The sequence below is a fragment of the Schistocerca gregaria genome, chromosome 9, assembly GCF_023897955.1.
Source record: "Schistocerca gregaria isolate iqSchGreg1 chromosome 9, iqSchGreg1.2, whole genome shotgun sequence".
Lineage (NCBI taxonomy): Eukaryota > Metazoa > Arthropoda > Insecta > Orthoptera > Acrididae > Schistocerca > Schistocerca gregaria.
Window position 1 is genome coordinate 98,155,571 of NC_064928.1, and position 24,325 is coordinate 98,179,895.

At 41.6% G+C, this 24,325-nt stretch overlaps 1 protein-coding gene across 8 annotated transcripts in view; it reads right to left on the minus strand.

Moving 5' to 3' along the window:
• LOC126292239 (uncharacterized) overlaps positions 1–24,325 on the minus strand; it is a 131,374-nt gene that overhangs the window by 25,494 nt on the left and 81,555 nt on the right. For all 8 annotated transcript variants that reach the window (XM_049986130.1, XM_049986123.1, XM_049986127.1 and 5 more), the window contains 3 exons: positions 18,392–18,599; positions 13,923–14,194; positions 1,028–1,223 (listed from right to left, as the gene is read on the minus strand). In XM_049986130.1, the coding sequence (XP_049842087.1) occupies positions 1,028–1,223; positions 13,923–14,194; positions 18,392–18,599 (676 nt within the window). The remainder of the gene's footprint in view (positions 1–1,027; positions 1,224–13,922; positions 14,195–18,391; positions 18,600–24,325) is intronic.

Below are 24,325 nucleotides of genomic sequence, written 5' to 3' on the forward strand. Positions count from 1 at the left end.
AGGGATCAGGGTACGGGTGGGGCAGAGGAAGGGGGGTAGTGGGCACTGCATGGTGGGCTAAATTGTTGCAAGACCATGTCGCCAGTAGGCTGCTGCGGAGGAAGCGACACCCTGTGGCACAACATGCAGCCAAATGTAACATGCTTGATTTCAATGGCTGCTTCGCAACACAGGCCATCTGCATCCTCCCCTCCACAATCAGCTTTTCTGAACTATGCAGATGGAAGTTATACTGCCAACAAAGTATCTGCTCCCAAAATCATCCTGACTTCAACCTATGGAAACCTACCGTCTCCACACCGTCTATCCCACAGTTTCCGCTTCACCTGTCCCATCACTTCCTCCTAATTCACATCCCCTCAGCTACATTGTGCACCATTCTCTGCCAACGCACCCACCGGTCTTTTTTCCTTGTTTGTAAGTAATCAGAAAGAAGTAATAGTAATACCACCATCACCATTAATAATAATAATGTGGAAGAAGAAATCTGTAAAAATTACTAAAGATTCCAAATAAAAGGAAGAAAAAAACCAACAACAAATGAAGTTAACAGAAAGGTTAAAATTACTTGGAACAGGTTTACAAATAAAAAGAAATTATACTTTCACATATTAATGTAACAATGACAGCAATTTTCCACAGGGGACTGTGTGTGTGTGTGTGTGTGTGTGTGTGTGTGAGCGCACGCACGTCAACTTGGTGTGGACATGTTAATAGAATGGGAGGTGGCAGGATGTCAAGACAGGCTCATTAAATGACAATAAGATGAAAGATACCAAGAGGAAGATGAATTGGTTGAGGGAAGCATTCTCTGATTAAGCGAGGAGAAGAGCGAGACAGCGTGGAGAGAAACAAAAAGAGGGAGGACAGGAAAAATCGGAGGGGCTTACATTCTAACCAGCCAGTGGCTGGAAGCTGTAGATAATGATATTCATTTTGGATTGCCTTGTGCGTCATTGTCTCCTCTGTGAGACCATAACACAAACAGCAGAAACAGCACAATACCAGAAAGAAAAAATCTACTAACGGTTGGGGCAGCAATATAGTCCCTTCCTCTTCTGCAGTTTTCAAGCTCGCCTCTACAGCCATCTTAATCATCTTCTCTTCAGTTGCGCTGGCCAATTCGTCAGCCTTCTGCAGCTCACTGTCTGATACTGGCTGTTTTGGAAACAAATCCACTCCCGGCCGCTGCAACCAGACGTTGACACGCGTGGGGAAGGGAGCTGTGAGAAGAACCACAATCCTATGTTAGATGGAGTCCTCAGGCATTCTTCATTTCCAGTGGCTAACAAATAAACTATCCACATGACAGAAGATACTAAAAAAAAATACATACATACATTCATACATAAACGCTTTCGTTACGCATCTCATATACAAAGCTTTTTGAATTCATTCAACACAGTTCCATCAGGTTTAAATAGGGGACTAAATTTAAAGCTTTAAATAGGAATGTATGTCAGAAACTTTCCATTCTAACATTGCGAGGAAAAGGGAAAATAAAAGCTTATCTTTTAACTCTTACATTAAGATCTACGTTTCTTATGCAGTCAACTACACAAAGATTCCAAGACTTACCAAGCGGGAAAGCGCCGGTAGACATTATTTTATTGTGCCTGTCTACCGGCACTTTTCCGCTTGGTAAGTCTTGGAATCTTTGTTTTTAATATATTTTTCCCATGTGGAAGTTTCTTTCTATTTTATTCAACTACACAAAGAGCTTGATATAATTTTTACCATATTGTATCAATGCAGTATGTTCTGATACACTTGGTCATAAGTACCTGGTGTGCAGTCCCAAGCCCATAAGCTGTAAAGCAAGATCTTCCTCAGATTCTAGTTCTTTAAACAAGACTCCTAAAGAAGCCCAATAGCAGTAGTGTGAACGCCTCCAATCTGGGAGCATTTGTGGCCAACCTTTTCTATAATGTTTTTCAAGATGGAAAAATACGCAATATGCTGAAATGCCATGATGATGAAGCATGAATGTTCAGTGGACATCTTCCAAGATGATCACTCTTTTCTGCAGGCAAAACAGGTACTGTCCACTGCTGAAACGAATGCATGTGACAGATTGGTTGGTTGGATGGATTAAAAGAGGGAGAAAGGGACCAAACTATGAGGTCATCAGTCCCTTGTTCAGAATAAAACAATGCCACAAGTGTGAGAATAAAATAAACAAGACTGACAACCCAAAACAGAATGAAAGGAAAAACCACAACAACGATGAAGGGCAACAAACATATAAATGGGCAAAAGAGGACAAGAAAACATCACAAATGCAAGGAACGGGATGAAGAGATTAAAACAACAAGGAGATTACCATAACTGGCTGACCATGAGAATAAAAAAAAGAGGAAGCCGGCCACTGTGCAACACATTAAAACCTCCAACTTAGAAGCACTAGGGTGGAGGACACAGAGAGACAAAAGACATGCGCTAAAATTTTGATCAAATGATAAAACCCACCCTCACGAACAAAATGTAAAGCTAAATCAGCTGATGAGGCGTTGACAGATAAAATTAGCAGCAACAAGTCCAATAACCCAAGATTTTGTCGCTGAGCAGTCAAAGAGGGACAGTGCACCAGAATACGAGGCCACTGTCAACCGAGCGTCGCATCGACATTCAGGCGCATCTTCACGGCACAGGAGGTAATCGTGGGTCACACAAGTGTGGCCAATGTGGAGCCAGCAGAGGAAAACTGATTTCCTGCGAGAGGCCCACATGGAAGTCTTCCACACATTCATAACTTCTTTAATGACACACAGTTTGTTGTGAGTACTGTTATGTCATTCCATCTCCCAAAGCCGAAAAACCTTACGGCGCAAATCAGAACGCAGGTCAGATTCAGAGATGCCTATCTCCATAAGTGGATTCCGCGTAGCCTGTTTAGCCAACCTGTCAGCAAGTTTGTTTCCTGGGATGTCGACGTGTCCTAGGGTCCGTACAAATGCCACTGAACGAAGCAACAAGTCCAGTGCACAGATGGACTCCTGGATGGACGCTACTGAAGAATGGTGAGAGTAGCACTGGTCAATAGCTTGTAGGCTGTTCAAGGAGTCAGGACACAGAATAAACAATCCCCCAGGGCATGAACAACTATACTGTAGTGCACGAGATATGGTCACCAGGTCTGCAGTGAATACACTGCAGCCATCAGGCAAGGAATGCTGTTCAATAAGGCCTCTGTGGACGTAGGCGAAGCCCACATGACCATCAGCCATCAAGCTGTCAGTGTAAACCATTTCAGAGCCCCGGAACACGTCAAGAATCAAGAGAAGTGACAGCGGAGAGCGGCAGGAGTAAGCGAGTCCTTAGGGTCATGCGAAAGGTCCAGACAAATCTGCGGCCTAGGTGTATACCATGGAGGAGTATGCAGACGGACCTGGATGGGAGGTGGTAAAGGGAAGGACTCAAATTGAGACAGAAGGGATTGTATGTGAATTGCAATCGTTAGCCCTGACCTGGGCCGCTGATGCGGGAGATGAACTGCCGTGGGTGGAAAAAGGAAACAGTAATTAGGATGCCCAGGAGAACTATGAATGTGTGCAACATAGCTGGCTAGCAATTGCGCACGTCGGATCTGTAATGGAGGGACTCCGGCCTCCATCAGGACACTGGTCACCAGACTCATTCTAAAAGCTCCCGTCGCTAAGCGAACGCCACAGTGGTGCACTGGGTTGAGTACACGCAATGCCGAGGGTGCCGCTGAAACATAAACCACACTCCCATAGTCAAGGTGGGATTGAACGACGACGCTGTAGAGCTGCAGAACAGTAGAGCGATCTGCATCCCAGTTGGTGAAGCTCAAACAGCGAAGGGCACTGAGGTGCTGCCAGCACTTCCGCTTACGCTGACAAAGATGAGGAAGACAAGTCAATCGGGCATCAAAAACCAGTCCTAAGAAACAATTTGTCTCTGCTACAGTTAGTGGATCGTTATGACAGTAAAGTTCTACCTCCAGATAAACAGTACTTCACCAACAGAAGTGCATGACACACGACTTAGGGGCAAAAAACTGGAAGCCATGGGCTAGAGCCCATGATTGCACCTTGCGGATGGCTCCCTGTAGGTGCCACTCAGCAACACCAGTACTGGTGGAACTCTACGAAATGCAGAAGTGGTCTGCATACCGAGAGGGTGAGACGGACAGCCCTACAGCTGCTACTAGACCATTAATGGGCACTAAAAATAGTGATACACTCAATACAGAGTCCTGCAGGACCCCATTCTCCTGGATATGGGGGAACTATGGGAAGCATCAGCTTCTACATGGAAAGTACGGAGGGACAGGAAATTCTGGATAAAAATCTGGAATAAATAGGCCTCGGAGACCCCACCCGTATAATGTGGCAAGGATATGACGTCGCCAGGTGGGGTCGTACGTTTTGCATAGATCAAAAAAGATGGCAACAAGGTGTTGGTGTCTGGAAAATGCTGTTTGAATGGCAGACTCCAGGGACACTAGATTATCAATGGTAGAGTGACTCTGGCGGAAGCCGCCCTGACATGGAGCCAGTAGACCACATTGACTCCAGGACACAACCCAAAACACCAAAATACCATATGTTCCAGCAGCTTACAAACAACGTTGGTGAGCCTGTTGGGCCAATAGCTATCCACATCAAGCGGGTTTTTACTAGGTTTGAGCACAAAAATGATGGTGCTCTACCACCATTGCAATAGAAAGATGCCATAGCATCATATCTGGTTAAGGATGACGAGGAGATGTTGATTGTAGTCAGACGAGAAATGTTTAATCATCTGACTGTGGATCTGATCCGGCCCAGGAGCTGTGTCAGGGCAACGTGCAAGGGTGCTGAGGAGCTCCGACTCCCTAAATGGGATATTAGAGGGTCCACTGTGGCGTATAGTGGACGAGAGGACTTTCCTTTCCATCCACCTTTGAGGGTGCGAAAGCCTGGGGGGTAGTTCTCCGACACAGAGGCTCGAGCATAGTGTTCAGCAAGTTCTCGGCAATCGCTTTTGCATTGGTACATAGCACGCCAATGATGGTAATGCCAGGGGCACCTGTTGGGGTCTGGTACCCAAAAAGAAGTCCGATATTTGCGCAGACTTGGGAAGGTGACGTGTGGCACCCAATAGTCGACACATACCTCTATCAACACTCCTGTTTTTGTAGTTTTATAAGCCGGCATACAGGGGCACGGAGCTGCTTAAAGGCTACCAGATGCATTAGGAGAGGGTGCTGCTTATGTTGCTGTAGAGCTCGCCAACACACTGTAATTGCCTCAGCGACTTCCGGTGACCACCAAGGGACTGTCTTTCGCCGGGGCACCCTAAAGAGCGAGGAATCGCATTTTCTTCCACAGAAACGATTGGGGTAGTCACCTGCTCAACCACCACACTGATGTTATCATGTTGGGGAGAGTCAACAGTAACATTAGAGGTGAAAGTTTCCCAGTTTGCCTTGTTTAAAGCACATCTGGGCAGGCGTCCATGGGGCTTACGCCGGGGCAGTGACAGGAAGATGGGGAAGTGGTCACTACATAGGTCGGCCTGTGCTCTCCAGTGGATAGATGAGAGAAGTCCTGGGCTGAAAATTGATGAATCAATGGCCAAGAAACTACCTCAAACCACACTGAAATGTGTGGTGGCCCCAGTATTTAAGAGGCAGAGGTTGAACTCAGACAGTAAAGTTTCGACATCTCTGCCTCAGCCAGTAAGCACGGTGTCACCCCACATGGGGTGATGGGCGTTAAAATCTCCCAAAAGTAGGAGAGGTTCAGAGAGTTGATCAATCAGGGCAGCTAATACATTCAGGGGTACTGCACCATCTGGAAGAAGATATACATTGCAGACAATAATTTCCTGCATCATCCATATGCTGATAGCCAGAGCTTCAAGAAGGGTTTGAAGAAGCACAGTTTCACTACAGACTGAGTTTAGGACATTAATGCAAACACCACCTGACACTCGATTATAGTTGGTATGGTTCCTATAATATCCCTTATAGCCGCGGAGGGCAGGGGTCCGTATTGCCAGCAAACAGGTTTCCTGGAGGGCAATGCAGAAAGCAGGTGTAAAGCTTAAGAGTTGCAGTAGCTCAACCAGGTGGTGGAAAAAACTGCTGCAATTGCACTGGAGGATGACATCATCGTGAGACTGTGAAGGTGTGGAACATTCAATGAGGCAGTTTACGCCTCAGGGCTACCTGCTGCCACCGATTTTATGCCTGAGCAGTCCCTATCTATTGTTCTATTGTGTCTGAGGGTACGGCTAGATCCAGGTCCTCAGCGGACCCAAGAATCTCCACCTCCTCCTCAGAGGCAGAGCTTTCAGGTAGTGGTGGTGGGCGGTGTAATTGCCACCTCAAGTTCTTTGTTCTTCTTGGGGGGGGGGGGAGGTTGTCTTCTTTTACAATTTCTCGCGCTGTTCCTTGTATTTCCCTGGATGGGAGACCTTCACTGAATCAGTCTCGGGGACTGAGTGTGAGTGTGAGCATGAAGCCTTACGACCAGCTGCTTTTGGGCTCCTCAGTCACTAGTGGGTGTCATCTTTCGCACTAGCAGACATCTGGAAAGGGAGGGACCAAAGGGACCCCTTCCTAGCGAAAGGAGCGGAGAAGCCTTACGCTTCTCTGGCACGGAAGTGAGGACTGAAATCTCTGATGGTTGGGGGGGGGGGGGGGGGGGGGTGTTGCTTCTGAAGTAGGTGGTGCGGGAGCAACAGGGAGGGAAGTGCCAGCCACCATCAAGGGGGCAGCTGTAGTCTCTCAGTTCAAAGAGGCAACAGGAATTCAAGGAACTGATGGGGCTACAATTCTCGTAGCAGCGGCATATGAGCAGGTCACAGCCACAGAATGTAGGCGCTCAAATTTTCTCTTAGACTCAGTGTAGATCAGTTGGTCCAGGGTCTTATATACCATGATTTTCCTCTCTCTCTGTACAATCCTGCAGTCTGGCAAGCAAGGTGAATGATGCTCTCCACAGTTGACACAGATGGGAGGTGGGACACATGGAGCATCGGGATGCGATGGACGTCCACTATCACGACAGGTGGGGCTGGAAGTACAGCGGGAAGCCATATTGCTAAACTTCCAGCACTTGAAGCACTGCATCAGGGGAGGGATATATGGCTTGACGATACAGCACTACTCCATCACCTCGACCTTCTCGGGCAATGTGTCACCTCCGAAGGCCAACATGAAGGCATCGGTGGCAACCCGGTTATCCTTTGGACCCCAATGGATGCGCCAGACATAATAAACACCTCGCCACTCTAAATTTAAGTGAAGCTCTTCGTCAGGCTGCAAAAGAAGATCCCTCTGGAATATAATACCCTCGACCATATTTAAGCTCTTATGGGCCGTGATGGTAACAAACATCCCCCAACTTGTCACAAGCGAGTAATGCCCGTGACTAGGCAGATGATGCTGTTTTGATGAAGACTGACTCTGACCTAATTTTGGACTAGCCCTCCACCTCCCCAAACTTGTCCACAAAAAACTGAGGCTTCATGGACATGAAAGGTTTGCCATCAACTCCCGTACATACGAGGTACAGGGGCGAATAAGCTTCACTTCCATCCTTAGCCTGGCGTTCTTCCCATGGTGTGGCCAGGGAGGGGAATGACTTGGGGTCATATTTCTTAGCACTGTAGTTAGACTTTTCCCACTTAGAGACTGCTGGCGGTTGACCACCAGCAAGAGATGACGTACTACACTTCACGGCGTGTCATCTGCCCTGACGCCACTCTCTCCACCCAGGGGGCCTCCCCACAGGCGCCACCCAGCTGCAGCAAAGGTCACCTGGCAGGATGGCCATTGCCGGGAGTCCCGATGCCCCAGGGCGACGGGCATCTACCCCTCGGCATATGTGGGAGTTAATGACACAGCCATCAGCAGAGCGATTCTTGTGTTGTCAGGGGGCTACAACTGACAGGGTAAATGGTGGACCCACCACAATGGACTGGCTACCGTGCTGGATATGAGCTGCAAAGAAGTCCACAGTCATTGTCGGCACAGAAAGTGACACTGCGTAGTGCATTGTGGAAAATGCACCCACGAAGGTGTCCTCGCCCAAAAGATGGAGTCTGGGTGGGACTGGAATGTGACAACGAGAAAGTAGGCTATAGATCTCAATGCACGATGGACACGATGCACCGTGTAAAGCGCCCTTCCCCAATTGGCTTGCTCATTTGGAAAATTCTGAAAAATGGAGGTCAAACCATACACGAGACCATCACATAAAAGCCGAAACATGTGAGACTCCTTTTAGTCGCCTCTTACGACAGGCAGGAAATACATCAGGCCTATTCTAACCACCAGAACGTGTGACAGAAATGCGGCATTGATTCATGTGTGCATCATGTTGTGCTCTACAGCAGTATAGTACCATAGATGCCAAGTTTGGAAAGAGAATTGGGGACGAAGGTCTGGGAGCCCTTGCATGAATCCCCCCCCCCCCCCCCCAAAAAAAAAAAAAAAAAAAAAAAAAAAAAAAAAAAAAAAAAAAAAAAAAAAATTACAGTAAAAATCTTAATTTGAAGCATAATTTTAATGCCTGAAGAGTGACAAAACAGCTAAAAACACAGCATGATTTAATTTTGCCTGTATTTCAGTAAAACAAGACTGACTCTTAAAGCAGCAAAACAAATCGTACAGCACAATCAAACCAACCACATAAGAATTGAAAATGTTATTAAAGAAATAGAATAGCTTGAAACTACTGTTATTTACCTCCAAACAACTGCCTATTATTTTATAAGACATAAAAAGTGTAGCGCTCCATGAACACAGAATAGACAGATGAGTATGCTGCTCATTTGAGAACTGTGGTTGCAGTTGCTAATAATGACTTGTGATTATGAAGACAAGAGAAAGGCATCTAATAAATGAATTATTAATGCAGAGTATTCGTAACTTTAAAAGAAACAGTCACATTAAACATTAGAATCCACTTTATTTACCCAAGGCCAAAAGAGACCAAATTGCATTGTAACTACAAGCTTATGCACACACAGTAGCGAAGTTGGCAAGGCACCACTGCAGTAGAGAAGTGTTTGCGTATATTACACAGTCTATGCTGAACGTATAACAAAAGTTTATTGAATTACTTCTGAAACAATACTGGTTCACAAAATGATGCAACAAAAAACATTGTGCTGTCAAACTACTAAAATAAATTGAATAGTAAATTCCATAATTTTAGCAGTAGGTCCCATTAAGGCCATAATTTTAGCCTAGAAAACATAATAATCATCGATGAATAGTAATACTTTTCATGTCAGCAGCATATGTTATTCTAAAAACATTTTCATAGAAGCAAGTACAGTGTAATCAGACTTTTATACCCTCAAAGTAATGTTTTTCTCACTGTTTAAGACATTTTTTATCAGACCCTTCAAATTGTCTATGTTCACAATGATAATTAGCACCTACCGTAACTATAAATCTCCCAGCAAAGTAGAGTAACTTGCTGTTCCAAGTTCAGAAGTGAGGAAGAACAAATTCATTACTTTCTTCTTTCCAGCAAGAACAAAATCAAGAGGGCACAAGCTCAGGAATGGGTGACATGTGAAACAAGTTATTCATGCAAGTGTAATAGTCTCAATTTACTACAAATCTATGCACAACCACTAACCTTCCACTACCCTTTCTTCCCCTCAACAGGTGCAAACAGCCAGTAAAAACTGTCAAATATCGTGTGCAAAGTTTTGTAATGTGGTCAATGAAGTATGAAGGTGTAATTCAATGTTAGTACACTACTACCAGGTGTTTCACACTTGTGTAAAAATTCAGGCCACCTTACTAGCTTTATCACAAACAGATTGCTCTCCTTCCAAAATAATATTGAATTATCACCACTTGATACCACAACTATAACTGCTCAACAGCAGCATGTTGCTGGTCATTTTGTAAAGATGCCTTTGGGTACATGTATACTTAATGACATTTTCAGCCTATTCATCTTGTATAGAATGCCATGGCATGAGATGAACACAACTGGGACTTACTGAACTCTAGTTGGGGGTGGCCCTAGGCATTTTCACTTAAGTCTGCACAAATGTACTGATATCCAGATGTTGACTACTGGAAAGTAACAAATACAGTACAAATTTTAATTTATCACTGAAACACTCACTCAAATGTAAACAAGTGGTCACTAAGGTAAGTGCCAAATTCTGCTTTTTACACTTCAGAAGACAAACCTATACAACACATCAATAAGTGTTTACACATCTAGAACATTTGAAATCCTTCTAAGACATAATATTTTTTGTTACAGAACACTGTATAAATTATTAGAACATTTAAAACTAATCTTTAAAAAAATCTAAAATTTTTCTGAACTGAATCTGATAATTTCAGCATATTATGGTTAAAGAAGTACGTTTCTTTAACACTGAGCACGGTGCCGTATGGGTGCCCACAACAAGGCATTTCCGACAGCACTCTATCCCATAAGGGTGGCCAAGTGTCAACTAGCTGCCTGAAGGTCATTTGACATGTCAAGGACACAATTTCAGCATATAATGTGGAGGTAGGTTCCACTACCAGAGGGCTGCATTTACCCATTTTGTTAACCTGGCAGCAATTGAAAGAAACAGAAGAGAATCACTTGCAGTTTGTTTGCAGGCATTTACGAAGGAAGAAGTGGCGTGTAGGTAGGTGACAGAGGGAGAGGTTTTGGATATTTCATATAGAGATTAAGAATCACAAATGGAAGATATTAACACAGGAAATTCATACTCCCCAGATGAAAGTATAAGTGATGAACCACCCACATCAGTGTTTCAGTTGTCAGTAAAACAAATACAGTATAAGCCACTTTTACATTCCCAGAAGTAACATTTTCCTGCTGTTTGCGTTATTTTGTATCGCTCATGATTTTGTATCATATCCGATTTTGTGTTAACATGTTTATAATTTTCCCATAATTTTCGCTCTATTAAAAACTGTTTATGGAGAAAAAACTGATGTAAAAATATGCTGGTGGTTAAGTAGTGTTTACAAACATTTACATGGTTAAGTTTCTTGACACCAGAGTGCTCTACTCAGCGGATTTAAGACGGTCAACATGTAGAAGTTGAACAATTCGTGCCGTGTCTCCTGTCGTTGCAAAACTCTACTCTGCATGGTGGCTGATGGAAGTAATTAGGTTCATTTAAATAAAGATATCATGACCAATTACAAATCTCGCTACAGTGCATGGGCAGTTTTGTGATTGTTGTAATCATGTCGCACCTCTGTCAAACCATATTTAGCGTGTTATGTCTTTTGGCTGCTTGTAGCACTAGTTGACACCTTCACTCACTTTGCGTTGCTCAGATGTTTTTGGTTTAAGCACAGTGCCAATTACCTATTTTTCATGCTGAGCAAAACATGTTTCACGGATTTATAATCCAACAAAATTGTAGTACAGGAGCGTGACGATAATATAAGTTAATTGTTTATCTGAAATTACAATAGTGAAGCCAGAGTGCACAAAAATTTTCTTTAGAAAAAGGGGTTACATTTCCGATTTCAATGAACTATGTCATTATTTTCAAATGTAAAACATCAGTTGAAGAATATATAATAGGAATTGTGACCATACATCTGCCAACAATTACAAAAATAATGACACCAAGTAACGGAGAAAAAGGTGGCACAATCAAGTCACTGCAGGCTGTGCCCATTCTTGTCCAACTGTTCATTCCAAGTCCTAATGTAGAATAGATAAATACTACACTAGAGTAAAAATTGCCAAGGATTCTTGCAAAATGCCAATCCCAAACTTCCCGTGAAGCATGGCATTTTGTAATGTGTACAACAATATTTTGGTTGTTAGATGCTATATTGAGACGAAACTTCATTTCTTTGTTATCATACCTCATCGACTAGTCTTTTCTACCTCATTTTAAAGCTGTAAACAATGTAAACCAGTGTTTTGATGTATACTAGTGTGATTTGTGTTTAATAATTGTAACTAGACTAGTGGCACCAGCTAGTGCCCGTTATTGTACATTATATAGGTCATGCTTTATTCCTTGTGTTTCTATGTTATGTTCATGCCCTCTAGTGGCAGAATGGGTTACCCGGCAAATGGAGCAATGTTACGTTAGCAAGTTAGTAGTGTGTCAGTCATACATGAGAGTACAGCCTGTTTTAAGATTCTTTTTTTCAGAACATTGTAAAGTCATGTGCAGCATTCCATATGGAATGCTTGCTATGCTCAAGAGACATATGGTGAGGTTATTATCTGTGTTTATCTCATGGGAGTTCGCGCCATGATAATGATTAAAGGTAAGTGTTTAATTTTCAGACTTGTGAACTTATATCAGCCACACAATCGTTGTGTCACACCAGGATACATTGCAGAAGCCTCAACAATTTTTACCCTGGTGTAGTTTTTATCTATTCTACATTAGGACATGGAATGAAAGGACGAGCAACATGGGAATAACTTGTAGTGACCTGGTATCATTATTTTTCGTGATTGTTGTTACATATAGGGCACCCCATTGCTTTTTCACACTTTCTGTATGTGCACATAGTATGCATCAAAATACTTTCGTCAGCAACTAATAAAAACCACCGACATAGTGGAAACTGGTAACTGTCTGTTTGACACAATGTCATATTTTATATGGACATTTTTGGAAAGCCTGCAGCTGTCATTCGTTATTTAAATAACGAAATACTCTACCAATTATGTAATTCTTCGTCCTCTGCACAGTGTGTTTTGAGAATTTTTTCTTGTTATCAAGTGCAAATATTTACATAAATAATTTGTGTGGTGTTTGCATAATGTTGTTCTGCATCTCTTGAAGTGTAGTTATCTTTTTGCAGTTATCCGGTACGGTGCCTCCTCAGTTATGTTGAAAACCCCGTACATATGCAAACTCTCACTCATATTGTTTGTGTAATGTACAAAAAATACATACTTGAATACAGCACTTGACAATGAGACTAAATTATTGAAATGTCAATTGACACTACAATAGTGAAGCCATAGTGACAGGTATTACATTACCAATTTCAATGAATTACACAGCCATTTTCAAATGTAAAACATCATTTGAAGACTTTATAATTGGAATTGTGACCATATGCTGGTAACATTAAGACAACAAATGAAATGCAAAGACAACTTAAAAACTCTGTATGGCATAAGTGGTCTACAGTAAAACGACATGAAACTTACTAATTTTTCAACATTACTTTGCATATTTGAGCCATCAAATTGTCAAGAGACCGTGACTACTGGTGAACAACTTCATTATTACAGTTAGCATTTGTGATTAAATTGCCAAGGTGTAACCTGTTTAGTACTTTACTGGCCATTGCCCTTCGCATCCCACAGTGCTTCCAGGATTAGCATTCAAAAATTTCTCAGTTACATATCACGAATGGAAGGCAATGAAAACTCAACTCCGCCTGTCTGTGAAAACCTCTAATTCCAGCAACCAGTAAGTCCATTACCAAAGAGAGATTAGAAAGTGCATTGATTTCTCAAACCCGTCAATAACTAGGTTTTTACTATATAGTTACACATGAAGCAACATTATCTCTATCACTTTTTATATATATTTTTCAAGAAAGCATTTTTTGATTCTCCTGTAAAATTTAACAGATGGATTTACAAGGTTTTCATTGCCTACCATCGATATCAACTTTTAAATATTCCTGTATTATTTTTGTGACTCCAGGCTACTCTATAGAACACACAAAACTCTGTTTTCATAACTTTCATGTTTTCTTTTTATAATTATCTTGTCTATTAAAAAGATCGGTGTTTATGTAACATACATACTTTGTGCTTTTAAATGGTGCAAGAATTATATTCCTATCACATTTATGTATTTTGCAATCCCATTTAAAAGCAATATAGAATTATGTCAGGTCACAGCCATGTAATGCGCGCGCGCGCGCACACACACACACACACACACACACAGTTTTTCATACATACTTCTGTCATCTTCCTGACTGGACTTGGAAGCTCGCCAGAAAGGAGTAACATCACTTGGGCGAGAGCTGACTCCAGGAAATGGTGGGGGCTGCGAGGCCATGACCAGCTGTGGCCTGTCCCCCACCTGCTGCTGCTGCTGCTGCTGCTGCTGCTGCCGGCAGCGGCGCCGGTTGCGGCCCTTGGACTTGCCACGTGCATCCTCAGAAGCAGCGTCTGCCTCCTCTGCGGCCAAGTCTCGCTTCGGCGGTAAAGCGTGGAGCTCTACTTGGGTCCTGCGCGATTACAAATAAGTTGAGGTAGGAAGGAAATGAGATACCAAAGAAGCAGACGACTGGGAATTTAAGAACCACTGTCCAAGAACATCATTAATAAAAGATATGGGCCAGCTGAGCACACAAAGGGTGTTCCAAAACAATCTTTACAACTTTGCTAATGTGTTCTTGGAGAATGAGTATAGTACAAAGATGTGGCTCTGAGCATAATGTTCTCATACACCTGAAGTATTAGTAAGCATCTGACAGAGTCCAATTTGTGTGCCACCTATAGCACACAAAATGTCTAAGTGATACTCAAGAACCTCCCGTGTGTTCAGCCTAGCACGTCCTCATTAATGTGTGCAATTGTCCCTCTAATGCGAACTCGTAGTTCCTGCAGGTATTGCAGAAGGGTCTGGTAGTCACCATCCTTCACAAAATTCCAGGGGAAAAAAAAAACTAATGGGGTTGTGTCTGGAGACCTTGGGGTCCAGGAAATGGGTCCACCTCTGCCAGTCAGCAACCTGGAAAGACGTGTCCAAAGCCTTCCTAATGAACAAGGTCCATTGAGGAGGGACACCGTCCTGATGTCAGGTTGCAGTTTTTTGATCCATGGAAATGCAAACTGTTCCAACATTTATAGATTAACAGTCAAACACCACACAGTCACAAAGCAGATCACACCAGACATTTATCTTTGGACTGTAACATACAATTTCCAGATTGAAAAGGGGGGGAGGGGTGATCAGAAGTGTACAGCCTCACACTGTTGGTTTACCTTTCCAGACGTATGGAAGAAGCTCCATCTGTGAACACCACATTTTTCAGATAGTACGGATCATTGTCAATGCGAATCAATTTAAAGTGCACAGGTTTCGCCCTTCAACCTACCATCAGGCTGAAATGTATGCAGTAGCTGCACCTTATAGGCATGAAGCTGCTCCATCAGTCTCAAGCGTAGCATCCTGTGAACTGTGGTCGGTGGTAGCTCCAATCGTCGGTGTGGTGTGGTGTGGTGACCATTTTTGTCAACAAAAAATGAAAGTAGTAATAATAGTAATAGTAATAATTCAAAATTTTAGGTGGTTGTGAACACTACACTGAGAACTGTATCTTTCTGCCTATCCCCATTTCTGAAATATGTGTGATCAAAGCTGTGAATGTCACTGCAGAGCACCCTGTATTACGACACGAGTTACTCTTGAAAAGTGCACTCGATAGGTCGGTGGAAGGAACTATCGCAGGGGCCAGTCTGGATACGAATGCATGAAACAGATCAATAATGATGTGGGAAGTAGAACTTACGGCAAAATGAGAAACAGGATTTGGAAAACAAGTGACTTTGTGGTGTGGTATTTGGGCCGAGGGATAACTGGGGTGCACTTATTCAAATATGGCACCAAAAATACATTAAAACTGGATGGCGAATGGTACAGCAATGTTTTAAGAGAAATTTTGTGGTCTTACGTGGGTCATATGGATGCTCAAGAGGTTCTGTTTCGATAGAGCATACAAACTGTCACATCGATTGCAGGAATGGACTCATTAAGAGCGAGACTCCCAAGCCAGATGAGTTTTCACAAAGGGAACGTGAACTGTCTATTCAGATCTTGCGATCTGACAGCCATGTGCTTTCTTTCCGTGGTGTACGCCAACTGACCGCAATTACTTCTAGAGCTCAAGAGAGAAATTCATTGTGTAATTTCAGAACTAGAAAGGCATGTAAACCGAGAAGCTACAGAAAATTTCATCGAAATTTGCCTCCTGAAAGTTTCTCCTGGGCATAAATTTAATCTATAATGTTACAATTATAAAACACTACATTTGTATGTAGTTAATGGTTGGGATTTATTAGGTTGATACTGTTGCATTAAACTGTAGATGGTGATACTATTTGATATTTACTTAATTTCAGGATCATAAAAATACCATCTCCTCACCTCACGCTTCCATCCCCACAAATATATCTTGTAAAAAGTATCCCTTAAAGAATGCAACATTTAAGTGCACAATAATGCACAAAATTTATTGATGATATTAAGTAAATTACACTATCCTAAGTTTCTGAACTAATAGTTTCTTTCTTGGCAAGGAGAGACACACAGGTTGTGGAAGGTTAAAAGGGAACCCACACTAAACTGAAAACAGGCAGGCCTCATGTACTGACAGACAGGGACTCCGGATTCCAAAGATTGATTGTAAATATCACATGAAGCCATTGGAAGGAATTACTCGTGAATTCCGAAGTGCTACCAATAGTCCAGCTTGCTCAATGACCACATAGGGAGTTAAGAAGAGTATGGGCTACAATGCAGCTCCTCATAAGCCAGCTATTTCTACAGTCAAGGCTCAAAGTGACATTTGATGTGGCATACAGAGTGACGCCACTGGACAGTGTATGGCTGGAATCCAGTGATTTGGAGTGAACTAATATGCTACACCCTGCAGAAATCTGATGGCACAGTCTGAGAATGGTGAATTCCAGGAGAACATTACCTGCCATCATCAGCATAATGATAAACCACGTCATACAACAGCATCTGTGAGGTGACGGTTTGGCAATGAAAGGACTGGCCTATCTGAATCCCCACCTGCACCCGACGAAACATATTTGAACCGAGTTAAAACATCAACTTCACTCCGGACCCCAATTTCCTGCGTCACTATCTTCAGTGGTTTTGTCTTTTCAGGAAGACTCAGTTGTTATTCCTCTACAGGCATTTAGAAACCTTGTTGAAAGTGCCACCAACAGAGTTCAAGGGATTAGATACTGTACTTTGCTCCAATTGGCTTCTTTAGTGAAAGCTAGATGGGGTTATGCTCTTGTCAGCACACCAACTCAATTATTTTAGTTTATTAATAGTAAATAAATTAATCTTCAAGTATATTCAGATCTACCTCTCCATACTTTACCGTGGCACATTTATACTGTCAATTTATAGTTAACTTTCTATAAACAGTTCACGTACTGAGGAGAACTGTCAATTAAAGAACAACTGCCAAAGGAGGTGGTTCACACCAACCAGACAGTTCTGAGTACGATGAGATGCAGCATTAGAACACAAGTGGTTAAGGTCGGTCATCTGCGATTAAAGCATACAAGAGTTCAGGAATGTCTAATTTGTAATGTGACACATTTACTATAGTGTTGTCATCAGACATCACTATGGAAACCAAATAACTGGTGTAACATTACTGTCGACCATTCTGGTGCCACTATACAATAGGGCACTAGCTATCAGGAATGCTATGTGATGAAACCACACAAAATATTATGCATAAGCCAGTCCAAGACTAGTCTGAGTCAATTGCAATGCCATCTGTGAAGTGCGCAGTGATCAATATATTGTTTTGGTTAACAGTGTTGGCTCTGGTTGTTATACACAGAGGTCATACTGTGCAAACTGGACTAATTATAATCCTTACTCTAACAACCTTGCACTGTAGTGGAAGTGTTCCACAACAAATTCTAAACTGCCTAATGAATCAGACTTACTCTCTGTTAGTTTCACGCAAAACATACTTTTACTTACAAAAGTGACTGAATTTTGGCTAATGAAACTAACCAATGGTTTATTGTGTGATGCTGACGGGCATATATACATGACTATGCTACAATGTAGAAGTGAATTTGCTCTTTTCTCTTACTGATTATGGTTATAATGAAAATAAATGTCATCCCTATAAACTATGATCTTCATTATTTAGGTGAGATAAAAGGCTGTCATCAAAAGCTACAAACTCAAGATCTGCTTGCTTACTTCTGTGCTGGGGCCGTTGAATATGTCCTGTTGGTAGAACTATTAGAACTTTAGTATACTGTTCTGGTGGGGGCAAGATACTACTAAGCTGCATGTACGTTCTCTTTCTCCAAACAGATGGTGTGAAAGTGACATGCTAACTATGATAACGGAAAGAAGGGAATAACATTCTACTTTTACAGCCACATGCTATTTCTTACATGCAAATTTACTCTCTACTGGGGAAGAGGTGTGCTGCAATTTCACCACAAGGTATGTACAGCTCAGCAAATCTGTCTCATAATGTTATACTTTTCTCAAGAGAATTTTGCTTTTGAAACAATTACACATATTTCACATTAAATCACTTCGTAACTGGGCATTACAACAAAGGCAGGCTACTAATGTCAATGTAATAAAGCAGAATGCCCGATTCCTCTCAACAGGTATCTCATGAAATGAAGAAATCACTAACCTGACAGTCTCTGTCTTGTTCCGCTGCCACTCCATCCTGCGTAGGCGTTCTAGAGCGTTCTGCCGACTCACTGTTGGATCAGATCCCAGACCCTTCTGCTGGCCTTGTGACTTGGCCTTTTCTCCATCCTCCACTTGTGCAGGTTGCGATTCGCTACCACTGTTTGTCTTCCCACCTGCCTCTGTAGGTTTCTCAACCAGTTTAGTATCTAGTGACAACAAATAATAATTGGGGTCTCAAAACAACTGATTTATAATGATCAATAATTCACTGCAGGCAGAAATCTTACAATGGATGATCCAGCACTCTGCTCCTAACTGGAAAAGTTAGTTCCACAAGTCAACAATATTTCTGCCAGCTACTCTCATCTGTCCCTCTACAGTAAGACAGGCTCATCTGTTAATCCTAAAACAAGACTTTACCTGGAAATGTTCTCGCATCAAGTCAGGCTGCAGGAGTTGCAATGGTGAGTAATGTAAATCGTCACAGGAGCCCCAGTAATCACCACCTGTGCAGCTCCTGCATGTATTCTGCAACAGTAATGGGAAGTTTAAAGGTCTCATTTCTGCAAAACTTGTTCCTTCCCCACTATAGCTGGCCTAACATGCATTCGAATGCAACTTTTCTGTTGATGTGCAGTACTTCCTTTTACCCTAGTTTTCTGCACTAGTCATGCAAGAAGCCCTTTGTCCTTACTTTCTAACTTGCTTAGCCATTCAATTGTTTTTCAACCCTTTTTATTATATGAATTTACTTTTTTATTACAAGCCCACAATCATCTGCACTAAATTTTCATGTTTATTATGAGAACAACAACAAAATTACAATGCCATCATTTCTGAGCATAGCCACCCTAGTTTTTCAATGCATATGGTCCACAGTTGCACAAGCTTACCGATATACAAAATAGAATGTCTCTGTTGTGTAGAAACCTATATAAACACGGCTTCCTTCACCTCCCAATCATAAGTGAATCGACAGCCGTCTTTGGGCAGAATAAACAAATGCTAATCCAATGGAGTGAGATGGAGACTACACTCAGAATACTCCGTCTTCTCTAAATGAAGATTATGTAGTTATAGACAGTGTGGACAGCAGTAAGTTGCCACGCAAAAGGAAGAAGATACTTTGACAATCAAAATTTCGACCTGTGTTTGGTTCGTATTTGTATGTCTGAATTTCTTGCAAAGGCATGTAACTTATGTATATCACTTCTTGCTGACCCTTTTTCTCTAGCAATGTTTCAGAATTGGTCCTTGTAAAAGGGAGGGTGACTACCCTGAGAGTACCATGTTTGCTGCAGAATGTTGAAACTTTGATTTCCTCTTGGACAGAAACTTCGGGTAATTTCAGGCCTTACTCTAGCATTTACACTCTGATTTGAAATTTCGTCTTCAGTTGCAACTCATTTCCAAAATGTTTCACCTTTGTTAGCATAGCAGTTCAGCAGATGCTGACAATTTCTTAATTCCTCTTGTGCTCTTCACGGAGATATTTTGGAATCCATCTCACACAGACTCTACGGTAGTTGCACCTGCTATGCACTGCTACCTTTGTGGTTCTTATGACTAATGTGTATGTTGCTTCACCAATAGTCACTAATCAATCATTCAGAATCAGCACAGTGCTTTACAAAATGTAAAAAACTTCTTGGTTTACTTACACTGTGTAAAGCATGCAAAACATGTTAAGTGTGGCTAAGTGTGTGATGTGCAGTAAATTTAACTTCATTGGAAAACACTTATTATATTTTCCAGGATACTGTGGGCACCAATAACTACCCAATGGTTACTAGTAACTCAACACAACTACCACACTGCTGTGAACAATCAATAATATGTATCATCTGATGATGAATTGTTAGGCAGTTCGAAACTGGTTAATGAAATAATAAAAACTGAAGAACAAAACCAAAGAGAACTTTTTGCAGTAATTTTAAGAAACATTTAAGCTATACAATGTTGGAATAAATATTGGACGTGGACGCATATCCTATTCTTTGCAAGCCCTTCCAGCTCATTTGGCTACAAATGGATTTTTGCTGCAATATAGTGGAGGGTGTTAAGGTTTGGGTGTGTGTGTGTGTGTGTGTGTGTGTGTGTGTGTGTGTGTGTGTGTGTGTGTGGGGGGGGGGGGGGGGGGGGGGATGTCTTTTGGTGCAAAAGAAACAGAGTAGGGCAGTCATGTATATTTAGCAACACAAAACTAATTGCTCTCACACCACTTCAAACTACCATAAACAAAGAAAATGGTGCCATTTCAAGGTTAGCAAGAGCATGAAGCCAAACCCACAATACAGACGACAATTACTCAGGTACTTTCCAGTTTATCCTTAATAAGCAGCTGGTGACATCTTAATATGATAGTTACATGAAGTGGCTGCCATTTCATGTCTCAACAATGTAATATACTTATATTTACTATCCAGTTTTCTCCCCAATGGTGGAAAATTTATCTTAGATAACGTTTGACTCCCTGTATTCCTACCACCTTCACAATGTCGATGAGGGCACTCCTGTCAACGTTGCAAAAAGCTTTCACTGAATCTACAAATGCGTAATTGTAGGTTTGTCTTTCTTTAATTTTTCTTCTAAGTCATTACTGCCTCACATATTGTAACATTTCTTCAGACTCAAACTGATCTTTCTTGATGTCATCTCCTACCAGCCTTTTCATTCTTCTGTAAATAATGTGTATTATTGGAATGAGATTTTCATTCTGCAGCGAAGAGTACATCGATATGAAACTTCCTGGCAGATTAAAACTGTGTGCCAGACCGAGACTCGAAGTTGGGACCTTTGACTTTTGCAGGCAACTGCTCTACTATCTGAGCTACCCACGCACGACTCATGACCCATCTTCACAGCCTCAGTTCTGCCAGTACCTCGTCTCCTACCTTCCAGACTTCACAGAAGCTCTTCTGTGAACCTTGCACAACTAGCACTCCTGGAAGAAAGGGTATTGTGGAAACATGGCTTAGCACAGCCTGGGGGACATTTCCAGAATGAGATTTTCACTCTGCAGTGGCGTGTACGCTGATATGAAACTTTCTGGCAGGTTCAAACTGTATGCTAGTTCTGCAAGGTTTGCAGAAGAGCTTCTGTGAAGTCTGGAAGGTAGGAGACGATGTACTGGCAAAACTGAGGCTGTAAAGATGGGTCGTGAGTCATGCTTGGGTAGCTCAGATGGTAGAGCAGTTGCCCGCAAAAGGCAAAGGTCCCGAGTTTGAGTCTCGGTCTGGCACACAGTTTTAATCTGCCAGGAAGTTTCAATCTGTATCATCATTTTGCAACCCTCAATACTAAACTAATGCTTCTGCAATATTCACACCTGCTTCTTTGGAATGCTAATTATTTCATTCTTCTTTATGTCTGAGGGTTTGTTGGCTGTGCTATATACACTGTATACCAGCTGGAATAGCTTTGTCTCCCGAAGATTTCCATCATTTTGATGGCTGTCTTCTACTCTAGAGGCCTCATTTTGATTTAGGTCTTTCAGTTTTCTGTTGAATTTTTCTCTCTTCTCATCTTCGTCTTCACATATTTCCTCTTTCTTTTCTATAGAACTGTTTCGCAAGTTCTTTCCTTTCATATTGCCCACCCAAATTTGTACTTTTCTTAGTACTGGCTTACCAAGTGAGATATTTATATTCAAATGACTATTTCCCTTTTCTCCAAAGGCCACTTTTTTCCTGTCCCCTATAGCAACATTTATATTTCGGAAACTTAAATATACTTTTTCACATAGGTGACAAAACCATGCAATTCCTTTTGAAATCGTGTTGGAACTCGTTTTGCCTGATGCAGTACAGCAACTCGACATGGCATGGACTCAACATGTCATTGAAGTCCCCTACAGAAATACTGAGCCATGATGCCTCTATAGCTGTCCACAATGGTGAAAGTGTTCTCGGTACAAGATGATGTACATGAACTGACCTCTTGAATATGTCCCATAAATGTTCAATGGGATTTACGTTGGGGGATCTGGATGGCCAAATCATTCGCTGAATTGAGCAGAAAGTGCTTCAAACCAGTCACGAATAATTGTGCCCCAGTGACATGGCATTGTTGTTTGGCAAAATGAAATCCATGAATGGCTACAAATGGTCTGGGCAAGTAGAACATCATTTCCAGTCAATGATTGGTTCAGCTGGACCAGAGGACTCAGTCCATTCCATTTAAAAACAGCTCGCACAATTATGGAGCTACCACTAGTTTGGACAGTGCCTTGCTGACAACTTGGGTCCATGACTTAGTGGGGTCTGCGTCACAATCTAACATTACCATCAGCCCTTAAGGGGACTGATCCGTGAATACCAGGGGGAAGCCTTGAAAAAATTGTCAGTTTTCTCAATTGTGTATCACAAAGAATAAGATTTGTAAGCCCATATAACAATTACCATTTTTAAGACATCTTTCAAGAACATTTTTATGTTTAATGCTTTAATTCTCACACTTTTTTAACTATTTTTTGTTGCAAGTGAAATAAAGCATGCTAATTATTTATGTACATCATAGGTACACATTACTAAAAATACAAACAAAGTACACAGTTTTCTTTTCACTTAAGTTCTATACTCTATTATCTTTAAAGCAGACTATCGAAAAGATGGTGCTGTCTTAATTTGTGGCACAAAATTTTTTAAATATGACTGTCAAAAATTTTAGAAATGAATCCAAGGTTTTTCTTCAAAAAAAGCATTTTATTTTCAAAGTTAAGTCACAAGAATAATCTACTTTTTAGTTAAGCATGTTTTATGATAGTATAAAAAATTTCAGCACTATTTTTAATAGTTTTTAGCCAAAGTGTGCCAGAACACTAAACAATTTAACTTTTGGAAAATTCAAGTCAAAGTTAATACTTGCTTTTTCTATTAACCCTGCATGGCACTAATGCAACCCAGGTCCATATTCATCTTGTTTTCTGTGTTGTTCTTCCTCCCTTCTCTTTTTCACATTTATTCTTCTTATTCTTGCTTCTTTGATGGCTTCCAACACTAATTTTTCTGCTTCGAAGAGTCTCCTTCGGTCAATGGCTATTAGAGTTCTGTGCATATTTAGTCCACCAGACACTCCCATCAGCTCCATAACATCAAGTCTTGACACTTCACTGTCATTGAAACATAGCACAGCATCTAGCACACCTATTTTCAAAGTATTTAGTCCTACTAAAATAGTTTTTGGTGTCCGTTGCCATATACAATTGTTGATACTTTCATTTGGATTTTAGGTCCTACCATGTAAGCATTTCTCTAATAATCTTGTGTCACTAAGATCCCTATATATAGGTTTCATAGCTTCCATTATAGCAAATGGCAAAGACTGTTTACAGTTGCAGGTCTTACCTTGAGTAACAGCCGTCTGGTAGCCACATCACGAATCACTGGTAGGTGGGCAGTATACCTGACATGGTTTGTCATCTGTGGAGAATTTATGAAAGAAGATATCCCCTACTGCCTTTTTCATTCTCTCAAGGTCATTTTTATTTTGTCTTATGGCTTGTCCATAATAATATTGCAACCTGTCTATTTCTTCACCTGTAAGCCACCACATCCACTAATGCTCTTACCATCAGCTAATTTCTTTCCCTTCAAATTCCTTTTCAAGTTCCTCAATCTTCTACCTTATGTTTTCTGGATATGTCCAACACATTCCATTTTTTCAATTTTTGTGTCACCACAAGGTTTGGATTCACAAACTTTTTGGTACCCTCTTGAGTCTCCATGTCCTAGGTAAGGTATATACATCCAACAACATTTCTCCAGTGACCTGTGAAATACCTTCGTAACACTTTCAGATTCCATCCCTCCATAATTACCACTAAAATTAATCATAAATTCATGATTTTCAGTTCCACTACTGCAACCATGACCAATGACTGTTCGTTGTCAGGATGCATTCAGGGTTGCAGACATACATGTATCACTGTCAT